The sequence below is a fragment of the Haliotis cracherodii genome, unplaced genomic scaffold (assembly GCF_022045235.1).
Source record: "Haliotis cracherodii isolate W230 unplaced genomic scaffold, xgHalCrac1.p SCAF_7, whole genome shotgun sequence".
In the NCBI taxonomy this organism is placed as follows: domain Eukaryota; kingdom Metazoa; phylum Mollusca; class Gastropoda; order Lepetellida; family Haliotidae; genus Haliotis; species Haliotis cracherodii.
In genome coordinates, this window is record NW_027266330.1 from 1,989,646 (window position 1) to 2,004,511 (window position 14,866).

General features: G+C 38.4%; 1 protein-coding gene across 4 annotated transcripts in view; it reads left to right on the plus strand.

Moving 5' to 3' along the window:
- The window catches only part of LOC139448314 (serine/threonine-protein phosphatase 6 regulatory ankyrin repeat subunit B-like), a 38,323-nt gene that overhangs the window by 14,481 nt on the left and 8,976 nt on the right, over nucleotides 1–14,866 (plus strand). For 3 of the 4 annotated variants that reach the window (XM_071229863.1, XM_071229864.1, XM_071229866.1), the window contains 4 exons: nucleotides 3,184–3,453; nucleotides 6,984–7,086; nucleotides 13,077–13,090; nucleotides 14,259–14,333. In XM_071229863.1, coding sequence (XP_071085964.1) covers nucleotides 3,184–3,453; nucleotides 6,984–7,086; nucleotides 13,077–13,090; nucleotides 14,259–14,333 — 462 coding nt within the window. The remainder of the gene's footprint in view (nucleotides 1–3,183; nucleotides 3,454–6,983; nucleotides 7,087–13,076; nucleotides 13,091–14,258; nucleotides 14,334–14,866) is intronic. The other variant, XM_071229865.1, reaches the window with a different exon arrangement.

Consider the following 14,866-nt stretch of genomic DNA (forward strand, 5'->3'; position numbering starts at 1 on the left):
GGGTTAAAATATGAAATGGAAATGAGAAGGGTGATTGTACCGGGAGGCTGTACAAAAGACCTATGAGGTCAAGGATTATTGATTGTGTTTCTCTTTGTAATAGAATTAACTTCTTAAGAGTTGAAGGGAATTACCAAGATCTGGTCTTGATATACAAGTGCCAAAGAGCAAATGAAAAGATGGAATAAATTATCAGTATTGACATGACCAAATATTGTAAGAACTACTGCTTGAATGGAATGGGCTGATTAAAGGTTTTCTGGCGCCAAACAGCCTGACATAGTATTTGGTTTTCATCCTATGTTCACTTAACTGATTAACTATTTCTGATTGACTGATAAATTTAGGTAGTTAATCAAGTTATTTTAGACAAGAAGAGTTTGATAGCACGAACTAAATTACCATTTGAGGGAAGGGCATTTAGCTTTTATTGAGATAAGCTTATGACTCATTCTGCATGACATTGAACATTATTTCGGGGGAGGAGCTGAAATTATTATTGATAGTATTTTGTTTGTTGTCCAGGAGTAGTGTGGGGGTTTGGAGACTCACAGCTGAACAGAGAGGTTCTCTCTCTATATTAAAAATCCGGATCAGAAATATATCAGACTCAGAGTGTATCAGAGTGTGGCAGGGCGTGGAGTCATCCCACAGATGACATCCTTACCTTGTCAGCTTGCTGACGGGGTTAACGTCTTTGGTCATGTGGACAAGGCGTCCGACCTCGGATCAGGTCCGTGGTTCGAATCCTATCACGGGACTCGAAAATTTTATGGCCGCTATCCCTTAGATATGTGTTGTGCATAAACAAGTCAGGCTTCAGAAAAACAACTTAGGACCTCTTGTGTGTAATATTCAAGAATTCTGTCTCAAATAATGGACTGTGAGTAACAAATCCAACTTGTACTTTGAGAGAGAGCTACAGAAGAACAGTTGCCGAGGTAGAAGGGTATCCCATACCCGACACACACAGAAACATTATTCCTGGAGACCAATTTTCCGGAAACATTCCAAATTCATGAATATTATTAAAAATACTGACTAAATAATGAATAACTATATCTGAGGAATGTTTACATATTCTGATAGAACATCATCAATTCCTGTTGATTTCCTTTTTTTAACAGCATGATTAATATCCAATATTTCAGTTCTTGGGTCTTATATCGAGCTGTCGTATTGGCCATCTGTTTGATTTTAATAGCCTGTACTGTATGTGTAAAATGTGTTTAAATGTACACATTCTACTGTTTTATCACAAAGACACTTAGTATATGCTACGCACAGTAAGATCTATATTTATTAGTTGACTTTAACTGAAATAACATGGAATTGATGTATATGTGTCGAATGCAAATTCATATATATATGACTATCAGCTTCAAATTGTCATCAACATAAACTGACCACTGTCTCTCCATATTTACACAAGTTAGTACATACATCAACTGTAATAAAATCATCACCACAGTGGTGATCACAGCAATAGACAATAGAAGCCAACACTTCAGTAATTAGCACTGTCTATTGCTAATCACCTATCAACGCCAATTATCTGGCTATTGGCTTCACTTGTTAAGTTTCCACCTTTTGTTATCTTATTGCTGTGAGAGATTCTTGCTAGTTTTTGTTTTATTCCACATAATTGTAAGGTGTACATGATGTACTTGGTCAACCACAGTTGGTCAATGTTTTAGGCATGTCATAATGAAACACCATAATGATGGCATATATTCTTCTAGAATAAATAGAGGTTATCACGCGAGTGTGTTTGGGGATGGTAAATATCCTACATTAGGAATAAACATTGTATTTAGCGAGCCTTTGTATGCGATGTTATAGTCGGGGTATATAAACTAGCATCCATTTTGAAGGCTTGTACACAGGGGGTCGCCTTACACGTGGGGTCGCATTATAGACGGCAATATGTGGTAAGAATCAGTATAAGCATTATAGTACCTCAAAGTGCGAGACAACAGGCTACCACTTGCTACTTGTCTTCCAGAAGGAAATAGGCTGATGCTTGCAAGTTAGTTGAATTTCTTATTATCCTTGACTACATTTTTGGTTAAAATAATGGGACAAGTAAAGACGATGTGTTCAGTCCCATCATCATGTAAAGAGTTATTGTATTACATATTAATATATTTGAAAAAAGGGGAGAAAGGAGACATATTTCTTTTTCTTGCTGGGAGAACAAGATAATTTTCTTCTATATGCTCACGTTACATGCTCACAGTAACATGTTTGCATTGGGGAGAAAAAAATGCAAACATGTTACTGTGAGCATGTAACGCAGGAAACATCATGTTGACAATGTATAACATCATGTTGACGATGTATAACATCATGTTGACAATGTATAACATCATGTTGACGATGTATAACATCATGTTGACAATGGATAACATGTTGACAATGGATAACATCATGTTGACAATGTATAACATCATGTTGACGATGTATAACATCATGTTGACAATGGATAACATGTTGACAATGTATAACATCATGTTGACGATGTATAACATCATGTTGACGATGTATAACATCATGTTGACGATGTATAACATCACGTTGACGATGTATAACATCATGTTGACGATGTATAACATGTTGACGATGTATAACATCATGTTGACAATGTATAACATCATGTTGACATTGCTACAAAAGCTCCCAAAAGGGCTCTGTAAACTCCTTCCCTGATCGTGTTGACAATAGCCTTGATTTCACTTTACATTTGTACCATGCTCTTACATTCTCTCAAAATACATATTTGGCTATGGAAACTTCTCTAAACTTGCTAAGCTGGGGGAGGTGAAGTTTGGCTTGTATTGTGTTGCTTATTATTACATCATGCTTAGATAAAACTTTATATTTGAGTGTCTTTTATGATTGTTTATTTGAAATTTTTGAATATGAATGCTCACAGCATCTTTGTGGCTGTTTTCACAGACCGCATCCATCTCGCGTACAAGATACGGCAGAGCCGTCACGCGTACATGTTATGTCTGCGACTGGTTTTTGTTGACATTTCAAACGGCTGACAACATATCCATGTGAGCTACAGTGGCACTTCTTGTCTGGCCACTCACTGTGCACGTACTGAATGTGAAGATCTGTAATGGAACAAAACATAATAAGGAATCACCAACAGTTTAATCAACATGATTGTTTCAGCCATCCAAGGACAGGGTGAAGAATGTACGATGGGTAAATATGGTGCAACCTGTGAGGAAGTGTGCAGCCCTAACTGTGCCCCTTCTCCTGACAAGTCAGTCCACTGTCACAAACTGACTGGAAAGTGTTCAGAAGGATGCAATAGAGGCTGGCATGGTGACCAATGTAATCACCAGTGTAGCAAGAACTGCCTCAACAATGTCTGTAACGTACAAAATGGAGCTTGCACTAAATGTAAAGAACACTTTTCAGGGGATGATTGTGAGACAGGTATGTGGACTGAAGAATATGTATCATTTATATTTTATTTTGTCTGCATGATAACATGTACACAAAAATTATTATTCATCCATACAGTGATGACAGATTGATTGCTGAATTGTTTAAGGATACATATGTGATTTATTATTTTATTATATATGTAAGTGTGAAAGACTGTGTTTTCCAAAGTTGAGAAAAGTGATATTTTGACTGCACTTGATATTTAACAGCAGTGTACATAACACTTAATATTTCACTGCTGTGAAAATAACACTTTGACGGAACTATTGTCATACAAGAGTGACCTCCCCTCAAATTGTCTCCCTTTATCATAAGTGTCTAGCCCTCACTCAAACTGTTGACTTCCTTTATACATTTGTTCCACATTGACAAGGCAAAAATAATGAGCGATGGCCATTTATGGAGTAAATATCGCTTCAGGCTGTTTGTTATGCTCTTGAAAATGTTTCGTAATACACTGTAAATTTCTCACTTATCTCATCAATTTAGACTGTTGGTTTTGCAAAGCACCATTTACTTGACCAGCGTGTATCCTTTTGCTTCCAACAGCGGTTGCGTAGTTTTCAAGTATATTTTTCGTCAAAGTTGATTTTGTATATAAATCATATTCATATGTATGATGCAGAATTTTCATGCCCCTAAATAATTTTCGTTACTTTTGTTTATATTTTTTTTAAGATTTTGCAAATGCAAAACTACTTTTTTAGTCGCAAATACAAGGGGTGGAATACCTGTGTATTAGGTAGGCAGAATTTACATTTCAAGGTTTTACATTTGTAATGAAATACTAAAATTCCCGGTAGACAACTACACAAATAGCCTTTTTTGTGCAGTGGGATTATTATCAATATAATCTTACTATGTTGTTAATGAAATTCTACAAAGTTCTGGGTTAAAATATGAAATGGAAATGAGAAGGGTGATTGTACCGGGAGGCTGTACAAAGGACCTATGAGGTCAAGGATTATTGATTGATTATTTCAGGGGAGGAGCTGAAATTATTATTGATAGTATTTTGTTTGTTGTCCAGGAGTAGTGTGGGGGTTTGGAGACTCACGGCTGAACAGAGAGGTTCTCTCTCTATATTAAAAATCTGGATCAGAAATATATCAGACTCAGAGTGTATCAGAGTGTGGCAGGGCGTGGAGTCATCCCACAGATGACATCCTTACCTTGTCAGCTTGCTGACGGGGTTAACGTCTTTGGTCATGTGGACAAGGCGTCCGACCTCGGATCAGAAGGTCCGTGGTTCGAATCCCATCACGGGACTCGAAAATTTTATGGCCGCTATCCCCTAGATATGTGTTGTGCATAAACAAGTCAGGCTTCAGAAAAACAACTTAGGACCTCTTGTGTGTAATATTCAAGAATTCTGTCTCAAATAATGGACTGTGAGTAACAAATCCAACTTGTACTTTGAGAGAGAGCTACAGAAGAACAGTTGCCGAGGTAGAAGGGTATCCCATACCCGACACACACAGAAACATTATTCCTGGAGACCAATTTTCCGGAAACATTCCAAATTCATGAATATTATTAAAAATACTGACTAAATAATGAATAACTATATCTGAGGAATGTTTACATATTCTGATAGAACATCATCAATTCCTGTTGATTTCCTTTTTTTAACAGCATGATTAATATCCAATATTTCAGTTCTTGGGTCTTATATCGAGCTGTCGTATTGGCCATCTGTTTGATTTTAATAGCCTGTACTGTATGTGTAAAATGTGTTTAAATGTACACATTCTACTGTTTTATCACAAAGACACTTAGTATATGCTACGCACAGTAAGATCCATATTTATTAGTTGACTTTAACTGAAATAACATGGAATTGATGTATATGTGTCGAATGCAAATTCATATATATATGACTATCAGCTTCAAATTGTCATCAACATAAACTGACCACTGTCTCTCCATATTTACACAAGTTAGTACATACATCAACTGTAATAAAATCATCATCACAGTGGTGATCACAGCAATAGACAATAGAAGCCAACACTTCAGTAATTAGCACTGTCTATTGCTAATCACCTATCAACGCCAATTATCTGGCTATTGGCTTCACTTGTTAAGTTTCCACCTTTTGTTATCTTATTGCTGTGAGAGATTCTTGCTAGTTTTTGTTTTATTCCACATAATTGTAAGGTGTACATGATGTACTTGGTCAACCACAGTTGGTCAATGTTTTAGGCATGTCATAATGAAACACCATAATGATGGCATATATTCTTCTAGAATAAATAGAGGTTATCACGCGAGTGTGTTTGGGGATGGTAAATATCCTGCATTTGGAATAAACATTGTATTTAGCGAGCCTTGGCGAACTAAGTACAAAATGTTTATTCCTAATACAGGAGGGCGGTCGGGTAGCCTAGTGGTTAAAGCGTTCGCTCGTCACGCCGAAGACTCAGGTTCGATTCCCGACATGGGTACAATGTGTGAAGCCCATTTGTGGTGTCCCCCGCCGTGATATTGCTGGAATATTGCTAAACGTGGCGTAAAACCTCACTCACTCACTCACTCCTAATACAGGATATTTACCATCCCCAAACACACAAGCGTGATAAACTCTTTATCATATAATGTCATTCTTTAATTCTGTGCTTGAAAATCGCTCTCCCTCTCTCACAAACATTACCGAAACATTGTGCGCATTGATATTCATTACGTCACAGGGTAAGTGATGTGTCAGTCGGACAGTGACAGTAGCCAATATAGTTCCAACGGAAATCTGTTTCTTATACAGTGGCCAAGCAACATATACACAAAACAACAATTGTTTTTAATTGCCTTTCGCGCCAATCCATCGGTCTGTCTGCAAGAGTAACTGCCCTTAGTCAAAGGGAAGCTACTCTAACCCTAGTCTATGAGACGTCACGGCCACGGTCAGACGTTGTTGACAGTCTGTCTGTCCTGTCATAACGTTACAAAATGTGCAGTCAGATGTACACACAGCGACAAAACGAAACAAGGTAACAATTGAAACATATTTCGGCCAAATCCAACTATTTTAATTTGTGGAGAAGGTTTCAAGCTGCAGAGGTCTACAAGCACAGATATGGCTACTGATCCCGCTTGGCTAGGCCTAGTGCCCTCGCAAAATTGTTTCGAAATATATATCTCCAATGTTGCCAAAACTTATAAAATGCCTTAGCTACGTCAGAGTTTGACACTGATTTTCAGTATATTAGACTGTTCTTTTGATAATGATGGCAATTGTCCCTGTAGTTTATCCAAATTCCTGATGGTTAATTCTGACTCGATCGCCGAATGACGAGGGCGACGCCATGTTTGTTTATAAACACTGAAAATAGTTCCTACTTGACCTTTGATATTTGCATCTCTATCCGCATATGACCCCAACGGATATCGTTTTTATCCGTTGGCTTTATCCTGCCGAGAAACCTACACATTATATGATAAAGACTAGTTATTTCACTTTGGGGACTTGAGAAATGAAAGTGAAAATTCTCAAAGTGAAAATGGAATTGTATTGTCAACAGGTACCACCCCACCAGCTAACCTGGCTGCAATACTGACCCCTGTGATTTTGATCCCGGCAGTCATTGCAGTCTTGGCAGCCATTGCAGTCATTGTGTATAAGAGGTAAGATTATTCCAATCGGATCTTTGGAAATTCCTATGAAAATGTATATGCCAGTAAGTAGTTGTAAGTTGAGAATTGTGTTAACATGTGTTAGGAAAATGAGGACACGGTGGCCCAGTTGTTTAAGTGCACCGTGATTCACTGCATAGACTTACATCCTTTGGGCACGCCAGACATCTGTGATTGTGGGTTCAAATCCTGGTTCGCCCTGATTATGTTTCTAGGTTTGTCAGCACCATAACCGTGCTCATGGGTTTCACCGATGTAGTAAATGTCTGAGACCTGTTCGGTCTTTCCTCCCACATTAAGCTGACACATCATGATATAACTGGAATACTGTTAAATCGGCAATAAACCAACTCACTCACTCACATGTTAGGAAAATTGTAAGAGAAAGTTGTTTGAGTGGAAAGCCACTTTATGATGAGAATGTGTGACTTCATCTTCCCGAGGCAAGAGAGTTAACTGACTTTAAAAGTCCAGTTTCCACCCTTGCAGAACTAGGCTGGAATTCCTGGCCTCGATCATAGAGCCACCAGTGGCTATTACGAGTTATGTCCTTTCTACGCATCTCCTATTGACCAATCAGATTCAACTTCTCGTATCACTTGCATTTGCTTCAAATAAAACGGTGGCGCCCAGTCAAGACGATCTGATCGATAATCAAGATCTAAATTGTGATAAAACGAGTCTTACATCGCAAAGTGCATCAAATCATGTGAGCACGTGAGAAAAGATTTAGAAACTATCTGTTGACAACGAGTTAGTGGTGCACATGCTTTGCAAATCCTGCAGTCGACCGAAATCTGCATGACACTTTACGAACCGGATTTCGATTTCAGTGCACGATTTTGATTGGACTATGCATAGACTCGTTAGTCAGCCAAAATGTAACTCCATAATACCAGCCTAGTTCGGCAAGGGTGGAAACTAGACTTTTAAGTTAGTTAACTCACTTGCCTCGGGAAGATGGTGTGACTAACTGTATTTTCTTGAGAATAGTGCGCACTTTTTTTCCAAAAAACACAGCTGTGTAGAAGTGGGTGCGCATTATACACGAGTTATGAGTTTGGATGTTTTTTCCCCCGTGGAAAGACATTACCATAAGCACGTAACACCGGAAATACCATGCCAACAAATCCACACTGAAGTACGCAAATTAATCATGTAATTACACTGTCTGGCTATAAAAAAATGTTCTTTGTATATCTGGACTAACGTTTGTAAACATAAAAAATAAAAGGGGATATTTCATTTAACATCTTAGACTCTTTTCCCCAATTAGGACATGACTTTCACCAACTGGCCCTGCTTGCACAGAGCCCCCTTAGCTTTAAGGTGATCCCTACACTAACGGCACAAACCTCTTTCACAAAGCCCCCTTAAATAGAGATCACAAGCTAGTAAAAAATAGGTGAGAATGACCCATCCCCAGTCATGACAATTCCCGTAATAATGGTGGCATTCATCATATTGAATGAATCTTTGAAACAGAATCCGATCAAAAGCAAAAGAATATTTATTTTGGGATTGCTCCTACATGTTATCTGATGACGATCTTATTGCTAGGTACAGAATACCAAGAGCAGCTATCTTTGGTCATCATGTTAGAAAATGTGGAAGTTTTACTTCATCAGCAATAATATTTAGCCTGTTGCTGCCTTCACACTCATTTTGTCTTAGTTGGTATAGACATTTTACAACCTCTTCTGTCATCTGTGCGATTATACCGTTGCAAAAGAGTTTCAGATTAGTGCAAAGGGCAATTGTAGAAATCTTACAATGACTCTAAGGGCGCTTTGTGAAACCAGTTTTGATATTTTGTAAAGGCATCCTTAACATCCTTGCAACTGCTAAGAGTTCCCTTAGCAAGGCAGGCACTGGACCAACTTTCACAAAATGATCATTACTCCCATACTTTAACATAGGCTTACGATAATCTTAGCGTTAAGATGGCTTTGTGCAAGTGGGCCCACTAAGACCCATTAATGACACTGCCACACTTTATTTTCATGTCAAGTATATCTCCTATATACCCCTTATGGCAGTGGTGATATTAGAAATAATTGTGAGTGATCCACAAATAGGTCGAGGTCACTGAGGTCATTTGCCAGTAATATTTGCCATTTCCACCGTATGTCTTTTCCTACCAGGGTGCGAAATGAATAAATACAAGTGTGCCGATTGCAATCACGATGGCACTGTTAAAACAAACTTCACTGCCCTTATGGTACACCTAATATTTTAAGCATATATAACAAATCTATTTTCAAACACTAACTCATGAAATTAATCAAGTGAAAATTATATATACTGAACAACAAAAGTTCCTGTGACACTACCACTTTGCTGAAACCCACGAGCACTGGTATAGTGCTGGCTTCCCTAGAAACATAATCAGGGCATATGGTATTGGTCTATACTGAACAACAAAAGTTCCTTTGAATAAGATTTAATGCAAAGTTATGTTTTTTACCAAATCTGAAACAATGTCGGTTTGCAACAGATAAAAGGCTCCTGTAAGTGTTCAAATGGTTTAATTTGCCATACTGACTTCAGAAAATGCGGGATTTCATAAGAAACATGAACATGCCAAAATGTCAACTTACAAATCAATAACGTGTGTGTCCACCTCTGGTTGCGATGCAAGCAACACATCTTCGTCTCATGGAATGGACCAGGCGTCGCACAAAGTCCTGTGGGATATCTGTCCATATCTGCTGGAGCATGTTTTGAAGTTCCTGGAGTGTCTGTGGAACACGTGGTTGACGTTGAAGGCGCCGATCCATCTCATCTCACATGTGCTCGATTGGTGAGAGATCAGGGGAGCGAGCCGACCAGAGGATGACATTCACATTGTTTTGTTAAAGAGAATCCTGAACAGATCGAGCAATATGAGGCCGGGCGTTGTCATGTTGAAAGGTAAGGCCTGGGCCATGACGACGCAAAAACAGTAGAACAACAGGGCCGATGATCTCGTCGCGGTAGCACTGTCCATTAAGATTTCAATCTACCGCTATCAAACTTGCTGTAATCCCACCCCATACCATAATGCTGCCGCCCCACGAACTGATCTTCTTCCATGACACAATGATTGACGTAACGTTCACCTCGATGTCGGTACACTCGAATCCGACCATCCCTGTGGCTGAGGTGAAAACGAGACTCGTCAATGAATAGAATTTGTCCCCACTGCATGGCTGTTCAGCGTAGATGCTGTCTGCACCCCTGTAGATGGGCTTGACGGTGGTTCCCTGTCAAAATGGGACGTCTGGGGGATCTTCTGGTGACATCCCTGCACATCTGAAGCACCGACATACGGTTTGTGAAGCTATTCGTCAAAGGCCAGGTAGTCACTGTTGCTGACTGGAATCAATTTTGTAGGTGTGTTGTTGGAATCCAGTTGTCTTGTCGATTATTGGTTACATTAGGCTTGCCACTCCGAGGATGGTCTCTGACTGCATTCATCTGTTGCCAACGTTGCCATAACACCAAATGGTGTTTCTGTGGTCGTTAAATTGTCTTGCAACATCACATTGACTTGATCCTGCTTCAAGCATACCAATGGCTCGCAGACGCTCATTTTCGGACAGGCGTGGCATTTCGTAATGTTGAATAATTGTGTAATTTTTTCTGAGTGGTTGTTGTCAGCACAATGCTAAACAATGCATGTGGAATCCCATTAACGCACATGTTTTTATACCCATTCTTAGGTAGTGAAATGCATGGGGCTTGATAAAAGTCAACTTTTGCATGGAATGCATGCTTTTCTGTAGCAGTTGTGTTTTGTGACTTGATTCCATACATGTACTACAATATTGAAAAACAAACTTTACTTGTTTGAAAAATACACTAAAATATTGATGTCACAGGAACTTTTGTTGTTGAGTATAGTTTGGACTTCATCCCAGCTTCTATGTATGCAACGGCAACAACTCCTATCCCAAGTCCATTCTTGAGCAGTCTCGTCTCAGGACAAAAAGATGATTATGACACCATCCATGATGGCCCCCAAACTTTTCAATGACCAGCTTGGGATATCACAGACAAGGTGAGAGAAGATACAACCAAGTGTTACACGCGACCTTTCCAGGTCCGGTGGACCATGTGTCACTACCAGAGCACAACCCGACAGATTCACACGGCTTCGTCACTTGAGTCAAAGAACCACCACGGCAACCTCTACAACTACGGCAATACCAGGATTGTGTAGGGTATCAGCCCAGACAGTGAGGAACTGAAGGTATTCACGCTTGATGACCAGCTCGACGTGTCATTTGGGCGGACCTGCATCGTCTGTTGCAAACTCTGTATGATATATAATATATTCATCTGAAATCACTTTTGCGTTTCTTTTTTGTCAGAGTATATGTCATGTCCTTCAAACAGAAGGCATTAGTTTGTTCACTGACAGTTTACATTGCAAATAAAGAAGTGGCTATAGTTTAATGGGTTTTTCGTTAACAAGACAGAATTGTTTACATTTAGCCCTTTCTGCTTTTCTAATCAGTCTTTAATTTTACACCATGGAGTAGAAAATCCAGCACTATGTAACTCTGTTAAATTGCATTGGTTGGCCCAGTGCTGCATGATATGTGTCCCAATCATGAAACATTTAAAGGGTCAAGGACCATGTTTCTGTGTTCAATGGACAGTAACTTTTCAAGGGCGGTGATCATCCTGAGACTTACAATGACCATAAATTTGTAATTTTTAACTTTTGATTTACAAGTCTGCTTAATTCTAAAGTCGTGAATTTGGTGACTAAGATTTTATGTGGTAATAAAAGGTTTTGTTTGAATCCTGGAAATCATTCTCATTTTGTACAGGCTGTCTATTCACAAATCAAAACAAGAAATAAGTAAACGGGGTGAATCTCTAATCCATGGGATCTGGTCACGGTGACATGAAGTCAGTGGGGGACAGCAAGTAGATCCTCATTATGAATAAATTACAAGAGATTTCATGACATCTGATTGGCTAACCAACTAAACCGAGTAATTATAGTGATTTGTTCGCATAAACCTAAAACAAAATAGGCCACGACCACAAGCGGGCTCCTCAGCACTACCAGCAACACATAATAAGAGCAAAATAATTTTTTTGCAAATAAAAATGTTTTCCCAATTACAGTGTTTGTCCTATGTTCACAGTAATGGCCAGTAACAATTTACACCTTCATAGATATTCATTTATGAAACATTGAATGTTTCTGACATACATTCCAATGTCTTAAAAGATATTGTGAGTTTAGGAAGTATGGATTTTCTTGACAAAGATTTTAATCCTCCTTGATGGGCAACTCAAATGTATTATTTCCATATCACTTCATTCAAACACAGGGGGCACGGGTGGCCCAGTCGTCTAAGGCGCCACTATTCGCTGTGCAAAGTTGCGTCACTTGGGCACGCCAGAAACCTATCATTGTGGGTTTGAATCCCAGTTCGCCCCGATTATGTTTCTAGGTTTGTCAACACCATCGCTTGTGGGTTTCACCGAAATGATAAATGTCTGAGACTTGCATCACTTCAGGTCTCCTCCCACATTAAGCTGACATGCTGCGATATAACTGGAATATTGTTTAAAACGGCGTTAAACCCAACTCATTCACTCACTTACTCACTCACTCACTCACTCACTCATTCAAACACAAATCTGTATCCTGATTGGTTGATAATAGAGCAGGTGGGATTTAACTTGAGGAATTGATTGATATTTGTCTTGTCACTTGTGTTGCATTATTGCTCTAAACAGTGTCACTTATTTCATATTCTACAGTGGTTTGTATTAAATGTGCAGTCTCTGAAGTTATTATTGTTGCATCACTATCAGTTTGTCTATGGTCGCCTGATCAAGGAAGAGGCAAAAGGTAATACTAGAAATAGTGTGTGTTTTTAGGAAACACTTTGATTGAGATCAAACATTACATATGTCTATGATTAGGATTTTGATAGATAAATTATGTAGATGATTGTCTTTCTCATTTTCAGGAAATCAAAAAAGCGTAAGTATTTGAAAATGTATTATCAATAACATGAATGTTATGTACTTCCCAATCTTCAGCCATTTGTTTCTTGTCTGACTTTTAGTGTGCAGTTGGTATATGTACCATGCTCCAGAAACTTTCATTAACTCTTCAATATGCTTTTAGTCCTGTCAGTCTTCTGTCTGGCCTACACTGCCATGTGAGCCTGTGCTGTCAAAAGTTGTCCATCTTCTGTCAGCATCGTCCCTAAACAATTTACATTTTCAACTCTTTCTTTTAAAGGATTGATGTATATTTTATTTATAAGGGGTTCAAGTTTGAAGGGGTGCAATGTATGAAAATTGAAATGGTAAATATTTAAAAGAAATAATTTCAAATATTTCTGCTACAAAAGTCATTGTTGGAAATTAAATATGACTGGTTTCATTGAAAACGGCCACAACAGTAGCATATTTCTATTACCAAAAACTTCTCTTCAGAAAGAATGAGACATAATTTTTAGACTACATTACCACCTTGGCAAGGTCTCTAGATGATTAGACTTTGTTTGCAAAAACTGGAAAGCATTATTTCAGCCATGTCATTGTACAAAGAACAGGCTACAACTGTGTTACCCATGTTGGGAACAATTCTAATGTCAAGACCAAATCAAGTGACAAGACTTTTCTTTCACTAACAACCCTCTTGTGATAGGGATGTTTTCTTAATTATGAAGTGATCTATTTAAAATGATAAAATAAGGGATCACTGGAGTGAATAGGAACAGATAATATTGTTTTCACATTTAAAGCAAATATAAAAGATGTTCGGATAGAAATAGTTGTGCATCTAAAGAAAATCATGAACTCCGAAATAATGTCTATTTTATATTATATTGCACATGTTGATCATCAGAGTTGATGCTTGTTGACTATCATTCTTCAAAACGAATTCAGGTAAACGGGTATTAATTTGGTCTGGTCAAAGGTATTTATTTTGTTATTTTTAAACTTGGTATAGGCCACAAAAAGATGGTTTAATGTGGGATTAGAACCTGCAACACTGCTGTAGCTATAAGCAAGGTGTACCTTGCTTATATGGAAGACTTTCACTCTCATGCTTGTCTTCCATGATGTTATGATCATTGACAAAAACAACTCTCGTCTAGAGGTCATTCTCCATACATCTAAAGGACTCTAATTTTCAGCCCAAGAAAATGTTGATGCTGAAGGACAAGAAGGAGAGCCACTAAACCCTCCTCCAGAGGAGTCCAGCATCTCAGGTAAGATAGATGTGAAATGCCAGGTGAGATTATGTCACGGCCGGCATAAGGTATTTACTTTGTTACCTCCAAACATGGTATTAACAGGATAAAGAAACTTCCAATATGAAGTGGTTTTCATCAAGCTGCTTGATTGGCATTCTGGAAGTTGTTGAGTAAATAAGATGTACAACTCTGTGGATAACAGCTTCTGGTTTATTACATTTAGCAACATTTGTAGTCCATTATCAGGCGGGAATGACGCCAACAAAGTGATGACAGTAGCACATTAACATTAACTGCAAATGATAATAGAGAACAAGTATACGTAGCATGCAGATATATATGAAGCCAAATGTACAATAAGGACAACAAATAAAAAACAGGTAATGAAGCCAGATGTACAGTAAGGATAAGGATTAAGAAGTTATAACAAGCTGATTGGATAGTAATTGAAAAGACTCCTACAAACAGGACATTACATCCAATCTGTTTATAAAGATGTATTCAAGCAAAAGACTGTTTTCAATTAGTATAAAAACTGCTTGTTACAA